This window comes from Dermacentor albipictus, chromosome 1 (assembly GCF_038994185.2).
Source record: "Dermacentor albipictus isolate Rhodes 1998 colony chromosome 1, USDA_Dalb.pri_finalv2, whole genome shotgun sequence".
Taxonomy (NCBI): domain Eukaryota; kingdom Metazoa; phylum Arthropoda; class Arachnida; order Ixodida; family Ixodidae; genus Dermacentor; species Dermacentor albipictus.
This window is the reverse complement of record NC_091821.1, coordinates 9,798,235-9,825,495: the sequence shown is the minus strand read 5'-3', so window position 1 is coordinate 9,825,495 and position 27,261 is coordinate 9,798,235. Positions and strand designations below refer to the sequence as shown.

The 27,261-nt window shown below is 42.3% G+C and overlaps 1 protein-coding gene across 1 annotated transcript; it reads left to right on the top strand.

Moving 5' to 3' along the window:
* Window positions 1–6,553: 6,553 nt before the first annotated feature.
* Su(P) (prostaglandin E synthase Su(P)) lies at window positions 6,554–25,760 on the top strand. The gene is made up of 6 exons (XM_070538972.1): window positions 6,554–6,870; window positions 7,050–7,259; window positions 7,379–7,581; window positions 7,787–7,999; window positions 13,512–13,629; window positions 25,498–25,760. Exons 1-6 carry the CDS (start codon window positions 6,580–6,582, stop codon window positions 25,645–25,647), a joined length of 1,185 nt encoding a protein of 394 aa, XP_070395073.1. The 5' UTR covers window positions 6,554–6,579; the 3' UTR covers window positions 25,648–25,760.
* The last annotated feature ends 1,501 nt before the right edge of the window (window positions 25,761–27,261 follow it).

Below are 27,261 nucleotides of genomic sequence, written 5' to 3'. Positions count from 1 at the left end.
TTAGGCCTTCAATATTTTATAAAAAATTGACAAAAATTGCAAATTTTCAGAAAACGAAACTATCAAGTTTACAACTCTGTAACTCAACAAGAAAAAATGATATCGCAATTCTGTAAATTGTATCTGATAGCACATCTAAAGCGGACAAAATTAATATGTTACACTTGAATCTCAAAAAATGTAATAATATTTAATTACAACTTTTGCAGAACCCTCGTAAACAATGTAACGAATTCACGTAAGACGTAAAAAGACATATGATATTTGTCCGCTTTGAATGATCTAATGGATGCCGTTTACAGAACCGCGATATCTGTTCTTGATGCAGAGCTATTAGTTTGTAAACTTTATGCTTCTATTTTTTTCAAACTTCTGAATTTTTGAAAATCTTTCTAACAAAATGTAAGCCCTAAATCAAAATTCTGCTTCCAACAGTCACTAGCATTTATCTTACTCTCTCAATTGCAACAAATTTCATCAAAATCGGTCCAGGGGTTATCTCAGAAAAACGTTTTTGCGTTTTTACATGTATTTGAATAGGCCGCGTCGGAGTTGGGCCCGAGCTAAAGCTTCCTCTTAACAGGATAGACCCTGACCACTCACAGTCGTGCCCCAAATGTGGTCATGACTCATGCTTTTTTGAACAGATACTCTGGATATGCTCAGTCCTTAACACATCTTCACCCACCACGAAAGAACAATGGGAGGAATCCCTCAAGAGCAGCAATCTCCACATTCAACTCCAGGCTGTCCAGAGGGCCCACGACATTGCGGCGGGACTTCCTCTCCAGGTCCCGTCTTGGGCGGAGCCACCGACTTGAGCTTCGGCTTTGGCTCCCCAAGATCTCAGTCCCTCAGGACTCAAATAAAGTTCTTGTCATGTCATGTCCCCTACGTTTTCACGGCACGGTCTAATAAGGAACGCTTACGACTGCGCGCTACCAACAGCGCATAAGATTAGGCGCCATTGCTACGTACGGCACGATGAAATTGAAAATGTGAGCCCACTACGCACCTATTGCATTTTCGCGATATCTTATTTCCTATAATCAGGATATCTCTTTGGGCGAGTTGGTCAAGTCGCTTTGTATGTATGTATGTATGTATGTATGTATGTATGTATGTATGTATGTATGTATGTATGTATGTATGTATGTATGTATGTATGTATGTATGTATGTATGTATGTATGTATGTAAAGCTATATTCAGTTTTGTCTGTCTTCACACATGAACAACGCAAATCACCCGCCGCCGTCCGCGGCATATATCCGCGAGAAATGAATGAGATACTTATCATGAAGGTTAGAAGATTGATCTCACGAAAGCTTGTTGAAACATTTTTGGTCTAGTGTCACGGCTAAGGGCTAAGTAAGGAGACCCTAGTCATCACCTAGTTATACATGAAACTTTTGAACGTTAGCTAAACTACCACAGTCAAACTGTTAAAAGAGAGAAATAAAGAAATAAACCTTGGTACAATATACAATATGAAACCTACGCTGTTCGGTCATTAGTCTTCTTCCGCAGCCAGGATAATTTTTGTGCACTAAATTAACCTGGCCAAACATACAGCGGCCAAGGGTGTAACCAAGGGAGGGGGGGCACGTTGTTGCTGTCACTGCGTTGTCATATATAGTCGTCATCATGACGTCATCATTCCAACATCGTCACGACATTGTAGACATCGCATCGTCATCACAAAGTCTCAGTCAAGCCATCGTGGTCGTACCATCAACGTCATTTGTCATGCCATCGTCGACGTACAACTGTCGTTATGACGTCGTCATACCACCGCAATAACTTTAACATCGTCATATTCCATAGGCATCAGACCACCTTCGACATCGCGCACACCGCCGTCGTCACAACACCGTCGTCATCTCATGGTCGCCATATACCTCGGTCGTCACGCCACCGTCGTCACACCATCGTCATCAAGCGTCACACCATCGTCATCAAGCGTCACACCATCGTTACTCAAGCATCGTCATCCCATGGTCGTCATGTAGTCGTCGTCACACTAGCGTCGTTACATTATCGTCGCCACTCTTTGCACACATTTGCGATGTCTGTATACCTTTCGCTTCGCGTGACAGAGATAATCATAAAGGATGGTTTCTGCTTGAATTTTTTACCATCGTCGTCACTCAAGCGTCGTCAGCCTATGGTGGTCACACCATCGTCGTCATACCATCGTCGTCACTCTTTGCACACATTTGCGTCGTCAATAGCTTTGGCTTCGCATGTGACATAAATAATCATCGAGTTGATGATGATCCTCTGTACGATGGCGCATACCCACCGTAGGGGATCAGTAAGGAATTGGACGGTTTGAAAAAAAAATGAAAGGTAAAACGAGTTTAGGCAAAAAAAAATAGGGGAAAATGTACTCTGCTCGGTGTTCTGAATTATTATACACGTAAAGGTGTTCGTTTGGGCCAACCGTCAGGCAAGGGCACGGACTCTCAGCATGAGCGACGTTCCCCGAGCAAGAAGCGCTGGAGAGGATGGCCCACTATATAAAGTTCCTCTTCACTACAATTAACCCCGGGAATGAAAAGGGAGCCGTCCGGCGACCTAACAGCTTCTCACTATGAGTGGATCATAGTACGGCTTGAGGCACTCGACGTTGAAAATGTCTCATCCACGACGGCGCGCGTCTGAAGATGGTTCAACGGGTTCGATTACCTAGTTGACGGGGGATGCACGTTCGACGATATGGTAGGGCCCTTCATATTTGGGAAGTCACTCGACGCTGAAAATGTCTCATCCACGACGGCGCATGTCTGAAGACGGTTCAAAGGGTTCCATTATAGTTGACGGGGATGCGCGTTCGACGATATGGTATGGCCCTTCATATTTGGGAAGTAGTGCTGCGGAGAGACCAGGTGCAGCGGAAGGAACCAAGAGCCTCACAAGCGCTCCAGCTAGGACGGTGGGCCCAGAGGTAATGTCACCGCAAGTGCTCTTCTGACGCTCTTGGTCATTGGAGGTAAAGGCTCGTGCGAGATCGCGGCACGCTTCAGCATGTCTTGCCGAGGCAGAAATGGGCGCACGTTCCGATGCATCCGGCCGGTATGGTAGAATTGTGTGGATGGTGTGCGATGGGTGCCGACCGTACAGTAAGAAAAAGGGTGGTGTTGTACATGTATGTTACGAAGGGTAGAATGACGTCCCAACTTGTGTGGTCGGAGGCTACGTACTACATGGCAAGCATGTCACCGAGCATACGGTTGAAGCCTTCTGTAAGGCCAATGGTTTGAGGACGGTACGCCGTAGATGTGCGATGAACAACGTGGCACTCCGCGATCACTGACACGTCCGCGATCACTGAGCAGTTCCTGAGATGGCCCATGACGCAGGATGAATCGGTGAAGCAGGAAAGAGGCAACATCGCGCGCTGTAGCTGCCGGGAAGGCGGCAGTTTCGGCGTATCGCGTGAGGTGGTCGACTGCCAAAATGGCCCAGCGGTTTCGAGCGGTTTCCAGCCGATGTCAGGGGAAGGGGCCCCTACAAATCAATGTCGGTGCGCCCAAACAGCCGGGTAGGGCAAAAGTAAAGGTTGCAGAATGGCTGACGAGAGGCTAGATGAAGATTTCCGGCGCTAACAATCAGGGCAAGAGCGAACGAACTTCTGAACGTAGCTGTACATCCCTCGCCAGTAGTACCGCTGTCGAAGGCGCTGGTAGTTCTTGAAAGCTCCCGAGTGTGCACACTGTGTATCGCCGTGGAAAACTGCGCATAGTTCGGAACGCAGGTTGCGAGGTACTACTACCACAGGCGCCCGTAGGGGTTATAATTGCGTCCGTGAAGTAGGTTGTCGCGAATGACGAAATGGTGAGCTGGGCGACTCAACGTGTGAGTGGTTGGTTGTGCTGATGATCCAGAAAGCAAGTCTAATAGGGAGGCAATCAAATGGTCCTTGCGCTGCTCAGAAGCGATGGTGGTTAGGTCGAGCGAAGAAACGGTAAACTGGGACAGTGAGCAGCAGGCATTGTCGTCGGGTAAGTGAGAGCGCGAGAGGGCGTCGACATCAGAATGCTGGCGTCCGCTGCGGTACAGCTCGCGGATATCGTAGTCCTGCGGGCGAAGTGCCCATCGAGCAAGACAGCCTGAAGGATCGTTCAAGGAAGACCGCCAACCTAGTGCATGGTGGCTCGTGACTACATCAAATGGACGGCCATACAAATAAGGCCGGAACTTATTAAGAGCCCATATGATGGCGAGGCATTCTTTTTCTGTCACAGTGCAAGTTGTCTCAACTTTAGTAAGGGTACAACTTGCATAAGCCACGACATATTCAGGAAACCCTTGTTTGTGCTAGGCAAGAACAGTGCCGAGGTCAACACCGCTGGCATGTGCACGTCGGTATGTGGGCTGTCGGGTCGTAATGGCGCAAAATTGGTGGAGACGTTAGCAAACGACGGAACTTTGGGAAGGCGCCGGCGCCGTCTCCCGCCGTACAGGGTGGTGACAACCTTTGAGCAGGCCCGCGCCGCGCAACCGCCATATTGTGTCGGGGCTGCTGAAGCGGCCGTACATGTCCGTGCATTAGTCAGTGCGGCGCTTTCGTGTTGTCTGGTGTTTGTAATTTACACGGTGCTGCGGACGTGTTTGCTAAGTTTACTTTTCGGTCTGATTTTATAGTTGAAAACACTCCGGCATGCCCGTTTGAGGCACATCTTTGTGCACCAGATAAGCGGAAAAACGACACCATTGACTTTATTTCCCAGCGACCGAGAACGTAGGAAAAAGCCTGCAAGAACCTTCTTCTACCAAGCCGTTATGCTTAAATTTGTGTATTCGTGAAAAACGGTCTTCAGGAAATCTTCCGAAGCACTACACGTTCGCCGTCGTAGTCATATAATCAAGGCGATGAGAAGACTGCTCGAACCCTATGTTTAATTTTCAACAATCGCATGCTCTGAGCATCTAAATGTTAGGAAAATGTTCCTGGGGAGTTTTGTCATGTTGCGGCTCAGCATTTATACTGGCACTGATTTTACCAATCACATGTAACGAGGGGGGTGGAATATAGAAGTAAAACCACCGCAGGTGTAATATTTGATTGATCGGTTTTCGTGTTTGTAAGAAGCATATAACATGAACTTTGTTTTGTCGACGCTCTCAAGTTTATGTGCGTGGCCTGTGGCTTCAGGCAGGTGAACGTGTTGGTGAGCTGCCTTGAACCACGTCTTAGTTAATTCGAGGCTGTCTTTATTCGGTTTTACTCGAGTGACATCTAAATATTTTGGCAATAAGCTTTCCCTTTCGTTTGGTGAGATGTCTCATTATATGCTGCCATTTCTCACATTACTGCACTCATATATGGGTTGCTGCATAACAGAATGCAAGACAAATGCGTTTTTCAGCATAACATTTAGGCACTGTACGTATACAGGCAGGAAATATTCACAAGCCGAACGCATAGACTTATACTTTAGGCTAGATGTCTGCAACGATGACGTTAACTTATCAATGTTTATAAAGGTTGTACAACTGAGATCGCGTGCCTTGCTTTTGCTTTTCACTTAGAAAAATAATAAATTCTGTGGTTTTACGAGACAGAACCAGGGTCTGATTATTGAACGGTGTGCGGAACTCCGAAATAATTTTGATCACGTGCACCTAAATCTACGTACACGAGCGTTTTTACATTTTGCCCTCATTAAATTTCGGCAGCCACGGCCGTGATCGAAACCGCGACCTCGAGCTTGGTTTTTGACACTTTGCTAATACAAGACTGTTTATCGGCCACGTGCTCTTTATCATTATCACCTTTCACACGCACGTTTGCATATATAGATAACTACAGTACCTTCAGTTATTGGCGACACTGCCAAATTTATTCACCTAGTTTTGCCCGTTACCTTTTCATGGCACCACTCAACTATAGTATTTGCGTAAGTTGCGTCAGCCTTTTTGAAGGACAACCTTTACACCATATGCGTCAACGTTGTTTTCGAAACAGATTTGTGAGCGTAAGCGAAAGAGCGGCAAAACATGAATGGTGATCTAGTGGTTCAAAACGTTCTAGTATTTCTTTATTGTAGTTGTTCCACCTCTGTTTTTAAGGTGAGTTAGAGATATTGAAATGCACATGCACAAGCGTTCAAACTGCGAAAATTGCAAATTTTGCTTTGTCAGCGAGCGAAGAACCCAAATTCCCGCTGTCCGTCATACTAAAGACCCCAGATGTTTGTTTAGGGCCTTTACGTGTTTCGATTTAGGTGCACGTTAAATTTCCGGACTCTTCCACTACGGCGTGCCTCATAATCAGACAGTTGTTTTGGTACGTCAAACCCCATAATTTCTTTTTCAGAATAGCTTACCCTGGCCTCTAAGATGGGAAGGTGAGGGAGCGCTACCCAATCTTGAAGGCCATGTCTTCACATGCTGCAAATTTTTGTCACAAGTATTGTTTTCAAAGCCGCTAATGCTTGTATAAAAATGTTGTATTCATTTTATGAAATAACAAATTTTTCTTGTCGAGTAATACAGATTATAAATTTTTAGTTGTACTTTAACATGGCTTTAAATGACAACCGATCGCCACCGACAACCAGCACACATTGCAATGGCGGCTCTCAGTGCGCAACTTGTCCGGTGTGCGTCTTTAGCAAAATGCTTCTTACCACCTACTTCGTACGCAAATATTCACGCTGCAAAACTGAGCTTGTTTGCTCGCGCGGGATCGAAATGGAATTCTGGCAAACTGCGTTTCCTTGCTGTGGCTGGGCTTGCCTGCGGCGCTGTTGGTCACGCTTATATGCGAAGCGTGGAACCAAGAAAAGAACCAATCGGCGATATGTTGTCGCCTCTGCACACAAAAAATATAAGCAATCCTGGGACAAAAATTTCACGTGTCGTGAGTGCACCTTTCATTTTGTGACTGTGCTTGCTTGTCAGCACGATGACAGATGTGTTGACACGACTACCGGCCGCCCCGCGTAGCCATGTTCATTCATTCTCTGAATGTCCTTGTGTCCTTCTATTGAGAGATTCTTATCAAAGTGTGGCACCTCTGCTTCCTTGGTCTTCACGTAGGTAAACGGGCCGTCGACAAAAACTGGTCTCAAGATAACTATGTATCAATACCAAACGTGCCCATTCTGCTGCAAAGTCCGTGCCTTCTTAGATTTCTATGGCATCCCGTACAACGTCATCGAGGTGGACCCTGTGCTTCGTCAGCAACTGAAGTTTTCCGACTACAAGAAAGTACCGATCTTGCTCGTAGAAGAAGCTGACAACTGCTGGGTTTGTGATTACTGCAATTCCTCTATCCTTTCTTATGCAGAAGTAATTTACGACAGTTCTTATGCAGTATTTAAAACTTAATCATGATGAGTGACTTATCTGTTTTCATTTTCATACAGCAAATTAACGACTCCACAGTTATCATCAGTATGCTGCAGAGCTACCTCCGTGACATTAAGGGCGGCATCAGGAAATACCTCTGTCTGTATGACCCAGTCAAGGTTAAGGATGCTTCAGGAAAAGAGTCACTTGAAGTATTCAACAAGTACTTTCTGATGATGGACAATCCTCCTGCAAAAGGAAAAGCTTTTGATGACTTGAAGTGAGTGTATGGTTCACATTTACGGCAATAACGTAATCTGTCTTCGTGATATATAATTTTCGTTACGAGCTTAATACCCAAGGATTATTAGCACCATGAGGCCTCTATGTCCCATGTCACTAACATAGTCCATAAAAGCATTTGCAATTTGGCAATTTTTGTAGGGTGAGCTGCCACATTCTTTCCTTGAATTATGCACATGCAGGGAGGAGATGACTTGGCGCATGTGGGCAGATGATGTTCTGGTTCACGTACTTTCCCCAAATGTGTACCGCACATGGCAAGAGGCCTTGCAGGCCTTCAACTACTTCTCGGAAGTTGGCGAATGGGAGAAAAACTTTCCTACCTGGGAGCGCTTGCTGGTCGTTTATGTAGGCGCCGCTGCAATGTACTTTGTGGCCAAGAGGCTCAAAAAAAGGTGATCTTGTTATTTTATACATTATTATTATTATTATTATTTGTAGCTATTACTGTGTGCCTCAAACCAAAAAAGGGGTTTAAGCATGACAAGCACATCCTGGTAATATATACATACAACACAACACACTAAAATAAGCAGGAGAGAAATATTGCATATGAAATGCAGAGAAAAAAAAGAACAGTACTATTGGGAATGTAATCAGTAGGGTTTGGTGAGATGATTTCTACAAGCTACGTCCATTTTTGCGAAATGAGGTTGATCCGAATGATGTGTGCGCCTTTTCGGCAAAAGTGTGAAGTATACAACAGAGTAGAGTGTCAACATCTGGTCAAAGAGTAGCGAATTCAAGTAGTTCAACATTGTTATCCATTATAAGTTCCGTAAAGGAATCAGTTATTTTAGCTTTAGAATAAGTACATGTAACTGCATGTTCTTTGCCATTTTCCCCGATACAGCGCAAGCAGGCAGTAACTTGCGACCGCGCTGGTGTGCGTTGAAAACTGGGTGTTTCGGAGCAGACAGCTTTGGAATGCCAGCCTATACAGTTGTCACACCACAAGTCGGTCAAGGCACTCTTGAAAGTGTTGTGTTCGAGTGGCCTATTAGACAGACTATAGTTCTCATGGACGTTCCCAACCTCCTCAATTTTTTGCTTCTCGTGCCTTTGCTTTTTTTTCTCTGCTATTCTTTTCATCTTCAATTCCTCTTCCCTTTCCCCTAGTTCAGGGTACCGAACCAGAATCTTTTCAGGTTAAACGCCCTGCCTTTCCCACCCCATTTATCTTTCTCTCTCTCTCTCTCTTGAACTACACTAGAGTTTGTTAATGCTCTGTTTAGTATAAAGGTGCCACATTAGAAAAAAAATCCATAAGTTTTGGTCTCATAAATGTAAAACTAGAAGTAGCTTTTCCTTTGGCACAATATTTCTGAGCTTATGCCTCAAAATATAGTTTGCAGAATGCAGAACATGTGGGTCTTGCCATGCCAAACATCCCAGACATTGCTCTGGACCATCTCAGATTCCTACATAGAAAATAATCGCAGCTTGGTGGATGTAGTGTTCCCTTGAGGTCACATTCTCAGAATTATATGTATTAATGTGAACAACTGAATCTTCCCTAATAAATTAAAAATTGCATTTCATGTGCACATTTACATCAAGGAACTTGCTAGGAACTTGGTTCCTTATTACTTGGGTGCAGTTGGAGTCATGCTACATATATGTGATTTATTATTTATTAGTCCTTTTTTTATCTACACACACACACACACATATATGTGTGTGTGTGGGTGGGTGTGTGTGTGTGCGTGCGTGCGTGCGTGTGTGTGTGTGTGTGTGTGTGTGTGTGTGTGTGTGTGTGTGTGTGTGTGTGTGTATATAAAAAGCCAGAGTGTGCTGTTTCTGTGAACTTACATTTAAAATTTATACTTTTTTTTTTGGCGGGTACTCTAGTCACATTTTTGTATCCATTGTTGATATGTTGCTAATTATCTATCTTTTCTTGCCAGTTTAACTTTTTCCAGAAAGGAAATTGTACATTTGAGAAAAATTTCAATGAAGCGCACATAGAAACGCTCATTTTATGTTGTAGCAGTACAATCAAGTGTGGATCTAGGTGCTTGTAATAGTGCATGTGTTATATATATTGCGCAGATCAAATTTTTACAGAGTGACTTATGGCTAATACTCGAAAAAAAAAAATTAAGCAAGCTTGCATTGCTCAGCACTGCAAGTCAATTTCAGCACTATCCTGTTTGGTGTGCATGGGAACATTATATATGATGCGAGCGACTGCACATATTTGTTATGTAAGAATCTGAGATGGTCAAACGCAATGTCTGGGATGATTGGCATGGAATGATGCATATGTTATCAATGTATTGGCCATGCACAGTTGCAACGCATAAACCATCACCTTGTAATTTGCTTATGAATGACTCTCATTAGCCATTTATAAAGATTGTTTGCTGAAATCTGCCTAAATGCTGTATGCACTGGTAAATACATCAGAATAATGGTGTTTGAAAAGTGTCATCTTATGCCTCGTTTTCACAGCTTTGATGCCTGATACCAATTTCACACTATATGCATGGTACACCATGTTACTGAATCAAACCCAGGCAGCTGTTTGGAAAAATGTGCACATTTACATTGATTGAAGATAGTGACTTGTGAGGCTGTTATATTTTGGTACTCAACTTATTATGTCACACTCTGTGAAACGATTGTCATGGATGTTTGTGGCACAAAAAAGGTTAGCAAAGGAATGAAGAAATAGATAGAGAGAGCGCCTACTAGCTGTGCTGGTGCTCCTTCTGTCTGTTCCTTCTTTATTTTGCTCACCTTTTGTGCCACAACCATTGACATCTATGCACTAACTAGCCCAACATAATACTTTGTGAAACAATTATATGTCTAAGCAGCCTGTCAGCTCACAAATTGTGAAATAGTGGGATCTAGACTTGCCTTCAAGGTCATGAAGCACATTTTATGCAACATGCTGATGAAGCCAAGTCCCCTTGTCATAATGTAGACACCATCATGATGCTTCCCTTGTTCACCCAACGTTGGTCACTTCAAATCTCCATTTTCCTGTTTCTTTTTTCTGTGGATGTTTTGTGCAAGTATTTGAGAACAGTGCAGTCAGTTAAATTATGTCTCTTACGTGAACAGTGTTTTGTGCAATATTTAATATGTGCAATGACTGTGATTTCTTCTGAAGGCTGTGTCAGGGCTTTATCTGCATTTCAATGGCAAACATTTTATCAAGGAAAGAATGGTTTTCCTGCTTGTACAGACTTTTCTAAAAGTAATGTCTCATATTTTCAGCCAGCTAAAGTTAAAGGTTGTTTAAATTGCTATGTATTTCATTCCAGCTGGCACTAGTTAGGTATAATAACTCTGTTTAGGAAGTGAAGTAGAAAAAGGGGAACTGAGAGACCCAATTTTTGTTAGCCGCAATCATATGAAGTTAACAGATAATGAAGCCAAGGAAAGCATATGGGAAATTTGTGGTCTTTAATTAAGTGTAAAAATGATATGCTACAGGGAAATGAAAGTTGAGAAAAATCTACTTGCCGCCGGTGGGAGCTGAATGCACAACCTCTGCTGTATGTGTGCATTACACTACTAGTTGTGCTACGGTGGCGGCTGTTCCCATGTCTGTGTTCTCCGATATATGTGTGCAAGGTATAGCCTTGAGTGGTGCCGTCATGGCCAGAACCACTGAAGGTCATGACGGCAGATGTGGAACACCTTTTTGACCTATGGCATCACATAGTTTGTGAAGTATGTGAACTTGTAGGAGCAAGCAGCTGACCAATAAAGCCTCGTATGCTACCTGAAGTCATCAAACCTGCCAAAGTTCAGACCCTTGCTATGCAATGAATGAGTAGGAGCGCAACCAAGGAGCCAGATTTTTGTTATCCACCACCATATGAAGCCATCAGATAATGAAGCCAAGGAAAGCATAGTTTAGCATTATTTGTAATTTTTAATTGAAGTGTAGAAGTGATGAGCTCAAGGGAAATGAAAGTGGATAAAAAACAACTTGCAGCCAGTGGGAGCCAAACCCACAACTTCCACATTACGCAGAAGCTTGGGTTCGGCCTTTTTTTTATGTGGAGTATATATCAGGCGTGCAAGATATTTGAGCAAACAACTTGGAATCGCCGTAAACATTAACATTCTCGTTCTATCGGTCTGCGCACATTACTTCGTCCACACCAACCTGTCTAATCTATCTAGCGCATTTATTCCAGGGTATCGGCTTTCGGTCTGACACTGGTGTGAAAGCACAATGCACTATCTGATGCAGGCATGCAGCTGTTACTGAAGCTGAATTCAGTCATTGATTGTGGCTGCAGATTGTTTTAAGTCTCTTAAAGAAAGCAGCAAAAGAAACTGAAATATTTGGAACAGATATGTTGAATCTTGCCTGAAATATTGTTGCTATTCCTGAAGTCGCCATTATGTCTTCAAATACTTTGCGTACTCAGTAAGTCATCACTAGCACAGAAGTGCATGAGTATAAATATCCACCTGCCATCAATTTTTCACTGTCAGAGTTGCTTGAATAGATGGCCTCAGCAATCTGCAGCCTAAATAAAATGCTTAGGACAACTACAGGGGGCCTACCAACCGAGAATCCTTAGGGAAAACTCAAGGAATTTTTGCTTCGATCAGGGGAAAATTATTTAGCTGTAATTTTATTGAAAGGGAACGAAAGTCGCAGTTATGCTGGCTTGACTAACAGAGAGGAATCGTAACGAATTTACTTTCACGCCATGTCGTCGGCTGGAAGAGTTGCCAGTGTACAGTCAACGACCGACTTTCCGGATGCCCGACAATTCAGACAGCTTTGCGGCACCGTACCCCATAAAGTCAGTGCGTAAGCACGTCTGAAATTTCGGCCGCAAGAACTCTTCACCTTCCGATCTTCCGGACTTTTTGCCATGACCGCAGGTCCGAAGTGGCATTCATCAGTAAAAGGTAGTAGTAAAAGGTAGTAAAAGGTAGTAAAAGGTAGTAAAAGACATGCATTCATTTTTTTGAACTGCCTGATTTTTCGTACATTTTCGCAGCCTCTAGGGAGTCTGAAAAATCTCACATTGACTGTACAACTGGCCAAAAGAATGCTTCAAGCGGTCCGTGGGGCGAACGCGCCGCATCGGAAGGAGGGCAAGAACAGAAAGGAGCTACCCATGAAGAATGAATGGGAAAGAAAGCATGCTGCCGCTTCTTTGAAGTAGTTTGAGCTTTGAAAAAAGAAAAGAAAGAAAGAGATGGTGTTGGCAAATGTCAAGATGCAGATGCTCCTCATCCAAACTAGAATAAACTCTTTGAAGCAGTGAAACACAACACTGAGGCGTTGTGCATGGGCTGAGAGTATGTCAGGACAGTTGAGGTTCACTTAACAGCTGTTGAAAGAGAGAATGTCATTTGTGACTAGGTTTGGGCCTCATACCAGTGAGCTTGCTATCAATTAATAAAAATAGCTCATATTCAAAATATTTGCTTCTGTATGCATCTCCTTTTTATTTGCTTTTATTTTATTTTTTATTTGAGAATGTTTAACTCTATTCGCAATGGGTTTTACCATTATTTTTCAAAGGTATTTTATTTGCTGTGTATTTCACTAACCCCTCCCTTCTGTTTTCTTTTCTTTTTTTGAATAAAATAAACACATCTTACTATAAAAACTGGATTAAGTCTTTTTTTTTAACATGCTTACTAGAGAGTGACAGCAACAGGTGACATGGTGTCAGCCCATCTTGACATAAAATAAAGTTCTGTGTCACTCAAGTAATTTTGCAAAGCCACACAGGGAAAACTTGGGAAAGTCAGGGAATTTGGAAATGTCAACCTGGTAGAAACCCTTCACTAGGAAATCCAGTGCACATGGTCACCTTGTGTCACGTCAGTAGCAACAGGTGATGGCACACACCTGTCTCTTTGGTGTTGTGGCATGAAGGAGGCTTATTCGTCAAGTCCTGCTTTTTCTTTCAGGCATAACCTGAAAGACGACGTCAGGGAAAGCTTTCGGGATGCTTGTCATGAATGGACAATGGCACTAGGCAAGAAAGAGAAATTCCATGGAGGAAGCCTTCCAAACCTTGCTGACCTGGTAAGGAAGACCAAACATTTACATTCCTATATGTGAGTAAGGTTATCCCATTGTTTGGCAAAACTTTATACTATATGCTTATATTTTCGTGCTTAAGTTTTGCGAGATCATGTAGCATTATCTTAAACATTACATTTTATGAAAGCCTTCTTGTTGGGAAATTTTTGCAGAAATGTGCAGAAACTAACACATTTTCAAGTGTATCATTAGTACCAGAAGTCTAGGTAGTAAAGTACGAAGTGCCACTGGCTGTACTGCCCCATGAGCAAAAGTCATGGACTCCCCTCTCCCTCATTCTCCTCCTGTTTTGACATCAATTTATGCAAGAGCTAAGAAAGGTACATGACATTATTCATCAGGCATGTGAGTATGCCTTAAACAACAATGAATGGCAGCCGTTCCGTGAAGCGACACTCGATGATGATTTGAGAAATGTCAAGGGGGGGGGGGCTCTGTTACTTTTGTGTGCAACAGTGCAGTCGTCATACTTAACCCAAGCATGCCTTATGTGCTGTCTTGCTTTATTTGTGGAAAGTGCTTGAAATTTCTAGTTTCAGTGCCTGGAATGTGCTAGCTCAATAAACTGGATGTATGAGCAGTTCTAAATCTTCAAAAGTAGTTTAATAAGTGTGTTTCCTTTCTTTTTTTCTCCTTGTTCTTTTAATTATTGGGAACTTGGTTATGGCTTGCAGAAGCCCCATATCGAAGTATAGTAGCTGTCTGTTAATTTGACATCTTGGCTAATTACATTTTGTTTAGAAGTTTTGCCTATGGTATTGTGCAGATGAAAGTGCTTATTTCGAACTACCTGCTGTGGTTGCTTAGTGGCTATGGTGTTGGGCTGCTAAGCACAAGGTCGTGGGATTTAATCCCAGCCACGGCGGCCGCATTTCAATGGGGGTGAAATGCGAAAACGCCCATGTACTTAGATTTATATGCACATTAAAGAACCCCAACTGGTGTAAATTATTCCGGAGTCATTCCGAAGGCAAGACTCATAATCAAATTGTGGTTTCGGCATGTAAAACTCGATTTTTTTTTTATTTCGAACTAAAGCAGATAGCCAATAATTATATTATCATAAATACTCATGCCATAAGTGTGCATGGGTTAGTGTTGTCAAACTGTGGACAAGTGCGCACTGTTTTAAACATTGTAGTTTCACATCGTCGTATAACACTATCAACATGGAATGCCTGGTAGAGTTATTGGGCTAACTCCAGGCAGAGTTAGTGTGAAAAGGTGCATGATACTTACATAGACGTATCTATGTGGCTGACTAATGAAGAATGCTCATTTGTGCTATGCCATCATAAGTGAGGCTTGCAGGTGGTAGGAACTGTCACAACAGAGACTAAGTAAAAAACGGCACTTGACCTTGTGTAACAGTTCATGCCCATGGCGTATAATAACCAGGCTCAGCCAACTAAGATTATTCTACAGCACCCACCTTTTTTCAAGCGCATGTGTGTGCACACTTATTTTTCATTCAATTCAGCAGTACAAATTGCAGGCCAGCCAATGCCTCAGGAGCTTAAAAAAGGCAGCACATGGTAGAGAGCAGGGAACCACTACAGTTTTTTTTTTTTTTTAACAAACAGCATGGAAGCAGCACACCAGTCATTTCTACTTGCTAGTACAAGTGGAAATCACTATGGTTAGACATATCCAGTAGACAAATTAGTTAGAACCATAAAATAATATTACCACAATTTCACATCCTTCTGAGGTGACATCAATGAAAGTTGACTGCATTTCGATTTGCACCATGCCTATTAAATGCAAAATGTACCATTTGCAAAATTCTGTTGTTTGGCTGCCCTGCTGTCTCTCTGCCGTTAGGGTATTTTCCAACCAAAAGTCCTATCCACTACATTTCTCCCTCTAAGTGCAGTTCTTCCAGGTAGGAAGCATGTGCACGAAGGCTTCTGGAGTATTAAAAAAAAATATTGCGTGGTCATAGTTCCCCATCAAGTGTTCTTCCCCAGCGGCAGGAAAATTATTGCTACCATTCAGTAGCCTTTTCCGCTTCATTAACTCCAAATTACTGATACAACATTATTGACTTTTTTCTTGTTTCTTAAAGAATAGCTGTTGAACCAGTAATAGTGACACAAAGCCTCATTTTTTTTTCAAGAAACCACCAATAAACAAATTATATTGGCATTTTATTACAACTAATTCAAAATGCATGCCATATGCAATGACTTGAGACATAAAGTAGGAAGCTGGATGCATCATGGAAGCAAAAGGAACTGGTTACATGGTACCACACATTATACTGGCACATGCACTCGCACCATAATTGTACTGCCAAAAGTGGAGTCCATTGAGCATTAGATAGGATAAGAAGGGAGAGATGGTGTTACAGTGTACTAGAATAAGGGCAGTGTGTTCAGACAGCGGAGCGCGCCACGCACTGCTTTGGAGCTGGGAGCGTAGACAGGTCCCGGATGTATGCAGCGGCGCTGCAGCCGCACGGGCTGTACGGATGCATTCTCCGTGTGTTGCGGCCAGTTGCAGCGTGCTTGCTCTGAAGCATTGTGAACGAATTTCTCGAGTTTCTGTCTCGCTAGGAGTCGCATGCAAAATGACTTGGCAGCTTCTTGAGCCAGTCGACGGTAGATGGGCTCTGTGTGTCATTGTGCAGCACTTTGGCTGTTGGAATACTTGGAAGGAGAGGGTTGTAAATATCTATTGACCCTATTGACATCTAGACTAAGCCAAGTTGGAGAACTTCTTTGGTATTGTGGGGTAGTCGTGCGGATCCAACGATCACTCAACGCCGTCTCAATTTTTTATTGTCGTGAATTGCCTGTCTTTTTATAACTTGGTGAAGGCAATGCAAATGGAACACAGAGGCCAGTGAAGACTTGGTATCGCTACTTCACTTAACTTACCTGATAATCCTGGCAAGGAAGGGGACGTTGCGTCACTTCATGAGTTAGTTGAAGCTAGAAATCCGAAGCTTGTAAAGCAAAGGCTAAACGTACAGTACTCCAGCAGAGCGCTGGGCTTATGTGAAGGAAAGGAGTGATGACTGCCTCATCCATTATATAGCAAGGTATATCGCGCAGAAATTTTCTTATTCGCAACAAATGCGAGGACTGCCGCTCTCTTCTTTTGCAGAACTTTAGTGTCAGTAGCATAGTCTCAAAATTCACGAAATTTGTGACAGGGGAGGCTTGCTGTATTCCTCCAAGTTGCTTTTTGAAGCAGTAAAGAAACTTGAGGGAATATTTACAACCTTCTTCAGCCAAAAGGAGCTTTGCAGTGGCGGGATAATCGATGTCATGATTCTAGTGAAAGCTTAGTTTGCCTATGCCATACGCTGCAAGTTGCATGCTGATGATTTCGCATCAGCAGATGTGCGCTTTTATGTTAAAAGTCTTAACGTCAAGACAAGCACAACGAAAAAGGAAATTACACTTGAAAGTTAGCCACTGTTCTTAGCAGGCTGGTGCAACATGCATGCTGACACTTCGTGTTTTTTTTTATCTAACTGCACAACTTTTTCTGGTGCATTCAAAAAGCTAATTTTGTTAATACTATTAAGAAATGAATTAAGGAATTCAGTTAGGCATATTAATTCCGCTGTAAGTCTTCATTGTTTGGGTACTCGCATCGTTTTTCTGTGTTTTCGCATACTGTGTCTAGTTTTTCAGGGATCCCTTTTACTTGGCGTCTTTCCTACCTGTTTGATTCCTTTCATAGAAATATAGGATGTCGGTGTGTCTCATACTTCCACATGAGCCTGACGTTCGGGAGCACTTCATGATCTAAATAAAAAAACATGCACGAATAAACTGTATGTGCAAATGTAGTCGTTGCGGCATTTCGCGAAGCAAAATGAAAGAACGAGGGACAAATGTTTACCGCGAAAGAGGCTTAATGCCAAACAGGGAAGGTCTAAATGGCTTTGGGCTATGTACGCTATGTACATACGTATTGTTTTGCCTTCTCTTCTACAACAGCGGCTGAGGAACTAAACGCTTGATGTTGGGTCGCGGATGTTGCGGTCACTTTTTTATGAATGAGAACCGCAAAAAAAAAATGTGTGCGTCTGGAATCCGAATTGCATCAAATCAATTCGAAGCCCTTTACTACGGTGCTGCTTCCAGCACAAGTGTTGCTTGCGGATATTAAACCCATTAATCAATTGGTTTTCTTTTTCCGTACAAATAATATCTGGTTACATGGTAGCGTGGCTCAAAACAGATTTAATGGCTTTAAGCCACTACGATCGGTCTCTGCAAAACCTTTGCTGTCAGGTTAATAAATCCGTCTAATGGGCGTTGAGATGCCCTAGGAGTGCACGTATAATTCATCTCTTATATCAAGTCAGTTTCGGGCATGCATATTAACATCCGCCGAGCATTTGCATGTCTATTTGACTGCGGCAGAAAATGATTACAATAATATTAACGTGCAGTGCAAGCGCTGCGCCATCGGTTCCGTACAGCCCATATTCTTATAGCATCATCTTGTGCTATCTACATGAAGCGCCTCGGCGGCGAGCCCTTCCTGAACACACTGCCCCTATTCCAGTACACTGTAATGGTGTAAAGGGTGCCTCCTGTGTTCTTGTAAAGTGACAACAAAGGACCAGGTTTAACCTGTGTCAAACTCTGGAGAAGTGCAGAAGGATTGAAGGGCCAGTTTAGGTGGTTGGTGTGTAACCAGATTTCAGTGTGACAGTCATTGCATCTCTTCAACCACTGCGCTGGGCTGACTGATAAACACGGGTGCAATTTGCGAAATTGTGTGACCACCACCTCCAGTTACTATGATATAACCAGCTTTGCGCTTCATGCTCAAAGTTGCATTACTCTTGGCACACATTTTGAACTGGTCTCATTAAAATGTGATCTAACTGATTAGTTCTTTTCCCAGGGAATTGAGGCTTCGTACCGTAATTCGAGTTGAAAGCCACCTAATCAACAACAACAACAAAAAAAGAAATGCAAGATTTTTATGTCAGTGCTCCTTTAATGACATGGACTGCAGTTGTTAATTTTGTCTATTCATTTACAAAATAAACTGTAGAGTGCAAGAACCAAAATTTTGAGATAACTTTGACATAAATCCCAATTTATCATCTAATGTATCAGCCTAAAAATTTTGCTCCAGTTTCTTCTTTCTGGGACCATATTTTGTAACAACTTTTTTTCCATTTCAGTGTATTTTTCCTTTCTTCATTGTCGTGCACAATGCCGTGCTAATGTTATCACCGATGTTGGCCACTCAACACAACGGACAATTAGAAATGAATAGAATCAAGGCAGAACAGTCCTTATAAAATATGGCCCCTGATTTGAGCAAAGTAATGCTATCTCAAAATGATTGGCACAATGTATAGATTCTACCATCCATTCACATGGTGCTACAGTATATAGATAAAGAAGCAAACATGTTGCCATATGTACTTATGCATGGTTGCTTTTCCTTTGAGTGTGTAGTTGAGCTCCTCTAACAAATACTAATATATGGTTAGTACAAATAAAAACAGTGCAGCTGTTGTATTTTTGATGCAGGCAACGGCACTGTCTTAGATACAAAAAAATGTTCACGGACCTCTCAGTCATCCGGAAGGGTGACACTCTCCTTCTTGCTGTCACTTTCTTTTTTTCTCTCTCTGCACCCTGGATTTAATTCATCCACTGGTTTTCTTACTGTGCATGGCATACTGTGGCCTGCCACTTACTATTTGGATTCAATTGAGGAAAGGAAGTTGGAGATCTCGCCCCCCCCCCCCCCTTTTTTTTAATATGTCAATTCTGTGCCCCTACTCCCCTGCCCTGTTGAAAAGGTATGCTCGCGTGTTCTAATTTTGTGAGTAAAAATGAGCAAAGACAAAATTTCTATTAGAAGACAGTGACATCTTGATGCGTGCAATTCAGAGCCCTCTGCTGCAACGTCTTTCATAGCCTATGCGTTATTTTGGAATGTCAAAGGGTCAGTCAAACAATCAATCAATCAATCAATCAATCAATATAACACGTATGGTAGCACGAACAACTGCAATTACACTGGATACCAAGCAGTAGTGGTCCGACAACCTAGTAGGAAAGTGATGCTGAAGAGTCAAGGAAATGTACTACTCAATCAGACAGTCAGCCCACTGTGATGTCAAGGACTCTTCTGCAGCGTTCGCTTTGCTCAGCTTATCAGTGTAGCCTACTTCACGGTAATTAATCATGTCAAAGGTGACAAATTTGATTGCAGAAAAGACATGCCAAGTTCTTTGTAAATGGTCACCTAGTTCAAAAGAACAGTTGCATTCAAAACTGCCCATATATAATCATTACTTTAACTCTTTCATTACCGTGCCTATAGAAATAGATCAATGTGATCGACAGTTTCTCTGTGCGCTGTTAAACATTTCCATTGGAATTCTTCTACTAGCAACGTCATGCACCGTCTGAAATGACAATTGAACTTCAACTATTTCTCAGATTTTACAATATTTGGGCAATTGCGGAGTCTGGAAAAATAAAGCTTCGACTGGATGTATCGTCGAGGCTAGCCTCTAGTGCTCCTAGCACTTCCTCACTAGAATGATGCAAAATTTACACTTTGATTGACTCAGCAACATAAATTTTAAATGACAGCAGTAGTGAAAACACAGAAGCTTCTCTCGGGTTGTTTAATTTTTCGATGTGACGTCTAGGCTGTTTCAACGATGTTTCAAACAACAGTAGATGCTCATGAGTACATGTTATTTGGATAATTGTGTACGACTAATATTAAGTGCCACTTTATTTTTCCCACCATGGGTTGCTTTAACTCTTTGAGGGTCGATTTTTTTCGCCATATGCGACCACCCAGGGCCAATTTTTTTATTGCAGATTCCAATTCTTCTGAGGGACTTATTTCGAAAAAAATTGACCGTAATTTTTCTAGGGTGACCGCAAAGTGAGAAAAAAAATATTTTGCGTTGGTATATATGCACTCTTTATTCATGAATAACAACAATAAAAAAGCAAAATAAACTTATCAGAATTAAAAATTTGATGCATTTTTATGCACATAGCTCAAGGCTCTGAAAATCAGCACACAAGAATATTTCGCAAGTCTCAAATGTTCCTGCTCTTACACTAATACATACATCCATAGCATAATCGAACTGCGTAGGTGCGCGCACTCAAGAAAACTGTTTGGTTGTGTGCCCATCAAAAAAAGCAACACATGTGACAAACTTCCGCTAATGTTCATCTTATCGCCAACCAGCTAGGGCAATTAGTTTTCGCGAGTCTTAAAGAAAGAAAAGAAACGGAAATGGAAACGCATGCACGGCGGCAACCTTCCTATGCGCACCCGTGTAAGCACTAAACGAGCAAGAAACAAGCGGTTGCCCTTTGAGCAATTAGTAGCCGGATAGCCATCACTTTTGCAAGCACAAAAAGCCGAAATCGCCCGCAAACCAAAATCCAAATGGCCGCGCGCACGCCGACGCACGAGCGGTACTATATAGACGCGCAGGAGCAAACTAGCGCTAAAACAAACCATGCAACGAAAACCGAGAGAGGGAGGCGTGCGAAAAAAATTCCCTGTATCCCCACATAGTGGCAGCACATGACAGAAAATAAAAAGTTAGGAAATTGGGGCGCTTTTTAAACGTACAGATGGCACCATAAATATACGGCATCGACCATTTTCAGACTTGTTCGCGGTGCCGTATATTTACGTCATTGACCGTCAAAGGGTTAAGCCATCAACATTCCGACAATGTATCTACTATTATTACAAGCAATCCTTGTCGTTGTGTGAGGTTTTCACTTGCACAAGAGCATGCAGTTGGTTTCAGGCAAACCATTGACCAACACTTAACTAGCAGTCTATTCTCACATTTTGAACACCGCTTGTGCAAGTGTCCCTATTCATTACTGTGCAAGACTTCACATTACTGTAGAGCACTGTACAGGAACTGAGTAAAGCACGTGGAGGCTCCAGTGCCAGTTGAACGCACGGTAGACCACCTTATTACACAGAATAGCTGATCGAACGCAATAGTCAAGTATGAGGAAGCTTGTCCATGCTCCCCAATTTGATAAACATTGCTTTACGAGCCTAAAGAATGCAGTAAAAAACGAAGCCAGCGCCTGCTGCAGGCTCCCTGTACGATAGGAACTTACCCGTTTTCACATTTGAAAAGCTACTGCTTTCCTGCATAACATGAGCATCAATATGGCTAGTATTGATCCCAACAAATCCTAATAATTTTTTTGCGTGAAATGAGTTAGAAAAGTTGGGAACTAGGAGCCAAGTGCATATTTTGTATATTTCAGATTTTATTTACTCTGAGTACTTTACTAAAAATAGCAAATTATTACTTTCATTCCTGTTCTGTCTGGTGCTCCTTTGAAGTTTCACGCAAGTATTCTCAAAACCTGTCAGAGCAATTATTACTGCTTTACATCCATTCTAAACACCAGTTATCCGGCTATAACTTAATGTATCGCGGTATACGTTGTGACTACTATGTCAAACGTCAAAACATAAAACAGGGCGTCTACCAGTTGGGAAAACTGAGAATTCTCAGGGATTTTGAATAATCTGGATATACTTGAGGAAAACTGGACATTTGTGCTTCTATCAGAGAAAATTAGTCGCAATTTTATTGAAAGGGAACCGAAGTCGCAGTAATGCTGGCTCGAGTAACAGAGAGGGATCGTAACGAATCACCTTTGATGCTGTGTCGTTGGCTGGAGGAGATGCCAGTGTACAGCCAACGACCTACTTTTCAGACGGCCGATAACACGGATGGGTTTGGGGTGCCAGTCAATGTATAAGCACATTAGAAATGGCGGTCGCAAGAACCTTTCACCTTCCGATTTTCCAGACTTTCGGCCGTGACCGCAGGTCTGAAACAGCATTAAAGCCCCCACTGCGTCCTTTTCGATTACCTCTCCGGCTTAAACCGGTGCTTTCACACGCAGATCCACTGGCAACCGTAGCCACTACCGCGGCACATGCCGTGTTTTTCATTGAAACAATTCGTCGCTGTCAGCAATGGCACTGACTCCGCCTTTGTGGTCCTCGCAATTGGCTTCAAAGCTCAGAAAGCTTCGAAGCCAATCGGGAACTGGCATTGCATAATGCCAGTTCCCGAAAGTCACTTTCACCTCAGTACAGCATTGTTACGCGGTGAAGCATGCATAAAGGTATTGCATAAAAATAAAAGTAGAGCATGCGTAAAAGTATAACAAGCGTGGGAAGGGACAATTGTCATGGGACACAGTATGTATTCCTTAATTATGGACGTGTCCACCAATATGCCTAGTAAGTGTACTGGCAGGCCTTTTCGAATGTGCCTGTGGCAATTTGAGCTCTTAAGGGCAGTAACAGACATGCATTAATTTCTTCAAACTGCCTCATTTTTCTGACATTTTTCACGGCCCCTAGGGAGTCCGAAAAATCGGACGTTGACTGTACAACTGATCAAGAGGATGCTTCTAATGGTCCGTGGGGTGAACGCGTGGAAGGAGGACGGGGACAGAAAGGACCTATGCGTTGAGAAATTAATGGGAAAGGAAGCGTGCCGCCTCTTCTTTCAAGGAGCTTGAGCTCAAAAAACAAAGTGTTGGCTGGCACCGAGATGCAGGTGTTTCTCATCCAAACCAAAATAAACTCTTTAAAGCAGTGAAACGCAGCACTGAGGCAATGTGCGCGGGCTGAGAGTATGTCAGGACAGTTGAGGTTGACACACCGGTTGTTGAGAGAGAACCTCACTTGTGACAAAGTTTGGGCTTCATACCAATGAGCTTGCTATCAGTTGACAGAAATAGCTTACTATATCCCCTTCACTCACGGCATTCACATTTGTGGATGCAACCTATTTTTTGCCATTTCTGTGCAGTGGTAGCGAGGAATAGAGCACAAACATTAAGCTTACGGTAAATTGAATGTTCTCATAACCTCAATTACTTCATCTTACTTTAGAAGAACTTCTTCCATGGAATGGAACTTTACTGGAACTTCTAGTAAAATGAAATTGCTTCCATTTTACTTCGGAGTGATATGTATCATTACAGAGTACCGCTTTGGTGAAGGCACTACCGTGTTTTACGTGACGTTTGACGTGGGGCATGTTGGTAGCAACCTCGAAATATATATTCTTTCTTTCTTGAAATGCTTGAGGCCAATGAATAAGTTGTGCATGTAAGTCGAGCAGGGGATTTAATCCTTTTTGTGAAGAAACGTAGCGTGACTGACTTTACAATATTCAAATATTTAGTTACTTTGTAATTATGATGACTCGTCATAAAAATGCTCAGAGTCATTCTACCACCTTGATTTGCTTTCAGTGGAGTCTCAAGCACCATCTATGTTTCACGCATGTATCGACAGTCGATCACAATTCATGACAGAAGGGGATATTCGAAAATATCTGTTTCTGTATGCATCTCCTTTTTATTCGTATTTTAGAATGTTCGACTCGATTTGCAATGAGTTTTACCATTTTTTTAAAGTTATTTTATTTGCTGTGCATTTTACTAATCCCTCCTTTCCGATTTCTTTTTGAATAAAATAAACACTACTCCTTACTATTGAAACTGGATTAAGTTCTTTTATTATTTTTTTAGCATGGTTACTAGAGAGTGACAGCATCGGGCGACATGGTATCAGCCCGTGTTGACATAAAACGAAGTTCTGTGTCACTCTGAATTTCGCAAAAGGAAAACCTGGAAAAATCAGGGCAGGCACCCTGATTAGAGCACCCAAAATGAGCACATTTCTAGCGGTAATGAAAGAGTCGAGTCGCAGTGCTGGGGCAACTGGTCACACTTCTGGTAAAGTCACCAAATGAATGGTCAGTGTGAGAGTGACTTCTCATGTTTCCTTGTTTTAAGTGCCGACATGCAAATTGAGGTATATTCATAGGTACCTGCCAACATTGATGATTTTATCATCAAATGCCCAATTTTTAAAGCTTATTTACAATTGTCATATATATGCCAGTGATCCTTAATTTCTGTCATGTTTAGGGCAAAAATGGTTTTGAGAGAATACAAATGCATTCACCGGCCAATTTTCGGAGCCAAATTTTTTTATGAATCACTCGATTATTCAGACCTATCCACAGCACTGTGACGCAACACACTCCGTAGAACTATTATATAACAATAACAGCCAATTCAGGTGCTGTTACATGAAGATTTCATAAGCATTTCTGTCTGTATGTAGTGCAGATCATTCTAGCTGAAACTGTAGAGCTGAATGCTTGTTCACAGCAGACATACAGAATAAAATCTGTAAATTATGTTATAAATCTGAAGTAGTAAAACAATGTAGTATCTTTCACCAACTTATTTGTGTTTTTTTATCTTTCGAGTGTAGGAATTTCAAAATTTCAAAATTCGCAGGTTCTTGTAGTCCATGCGATTGTTGAGAGTCGAGTGCATGCACATGCACTCTCTTTCATGCAACATGCACACACGTTTTCAAACAGTTGTTCAAAACTCAAAGCTCTGCTATTTGTAGTGGTCGCAATAGGCAAGAAGCATTGCAAATTCATATCCAATTTTATCACTGTAGCATGCAGTCTGGTTGTTTTCAACATGTGATTTACTATATTGACAAGTTGCTTTGGCGGCATGGTGCCTCTTGTTTGCCCCATGCTGTACTGCTTGCGATAAGTGTTCTAAAGAGAGGCCGTGCAATTTCAGTACAATTCTTTGACCTTTTAACAAAATAAAAAGTCAGAATGATGCATTGATTCTATTACAATATGTTGTTGTTGGGTTTTTATATATTTATTTATTTATTTATTTGGAAACAATTCTTATCATACATAAGAATTGTTTACAAATGAACTTATGCAAGAGCAACTGTTCTTAGCCAGACTATGTGCTTTTTCATACACAGGCTGTTTATGGTGTGCTGAGCTCTGTGGAAGGCTGCACAGCGTTTGAAGACATGTTAGCAGACACCAATATTGGTCCTTGGTACTACAGGATGAAAGAAGCCACGTCAAGCCATGCTGGGGCTCGTACTTTGAGTTCTATGGTGTGCTAGTTTTAGTAGAGTTACTTTCGGACTATATTTGTTTTGCTGCATCTCATTTACTTTGTCCTTGTACTGTAGTCATGAAAAATGGTATTGTCTGTTATTAAATAGGTTAACGAGCATTCAGTGTGATACATGTTTATTCCTTGCCACTCTGCACACTACTGCAGGTTACATTAAATTACCTTAAATGTAAGTCTGAACATAATGAAAGAGGCATAGCATGCAAACTATGAGCTGCACTTGCACATATGCAGCCATAGGTCATGCTTCCATTCGTTATGTACAGTGATACTTATTATGAACAGCATGTGCATAGCCCTTTGACTGATTATGCTTGTTATGTTCGCAGAAAATAGCGTACACGCATGCCGTATTTATTCGGCTATAGGGTGGTCACGATTATAAGGTGAGGATGCAGTAGCAGGACCCGAGAAAAAGAAAAGTGTGCATTCTAATATAAGGTGATATAGAGTATCTGACTGATTATTCACACTCGGTGGGGATTGTTCGAAATACCGAATAATCGGAAGCCCCTAGAATAATTGGTGTGGGTTATACATGCGAATTTTGCCCTGAGGTGCAACATCACAGCAGTACAAATTTCACCTTATAGTGTGGCTTTACGACACGCACTGTTTGCTGTGGTTGCTTTGTGGCTATGGTGTTGGGCTGCTAAGCATGAGGTCACAGGATCGAATCCCGACCATGGCAGCCACATTTTGATAGGGGCGAAATGCAAAAACACCCATGTACTTAGATTTAGGTGCACGTTAAAGAAACCCACGTGGTCCAAATTATTCTGGAGCCCCCCACTACAGCGTGCCTAATAATAAAATCGTGGTTTTGGCACATAAAACCCCATAACTAAAAAAAAAAAATTGAATTCTCGGTGTGGGTTATACGCACAAAAGTACAATACTGCTTCGCCTGCCAAGGTTTATTAATTGCTACAATGTGTGCTTCCGTCTCGAATCTGGACACCCGTTACTGTGGCACTGCTGCCACCATATTGAAACAGTAACTGAATCTATCAGCACCAAATATAAGGCGGTGGGGAGAGGGGCCTCTGAGGCTAAGTGTTCTTGGAAGAAACATCACCTTATTTTCGACTAAATATGGTAAATCATGTTAGCATATTCTTTCAATGTATTGTGAAATAAAACACTATATGCGCACGTAAAACGTGACCACGCAAATAATGCAAAGGGGACGCTTATGTTGACTTTACGGTTTTAACACAAAGTAATGACGTTTCATGCAGCTAGAGAAATTGAACATAACATAATGGTTGTTCGATTACTGTGAGTTACAGCCTAGTGAGACCATTTGCACATTCTAAAGGGTCCGCATGGATCATGCAGTACTCAATTTTATAAAAGGACGGTGACGTGCTGCCGCAAGATTCTAGACAAGTGCACGATGGTATATGAGACTGCACAGATACGCATTGTGGTAGTGTTCCAGTGAACTGAAAGTCCCTAGCTGAGCTTTCTACTGGTTGTTGAACTCCTCATATCTTAGAAGCCCGAAACTGGTTCAAAAGACTCCGGCACACATGTGCGGCCTTTCAGAAAGACAGCCCAGCCTTCAGTGAAAGTGTTCGTGGTCTGAACTCTCTCC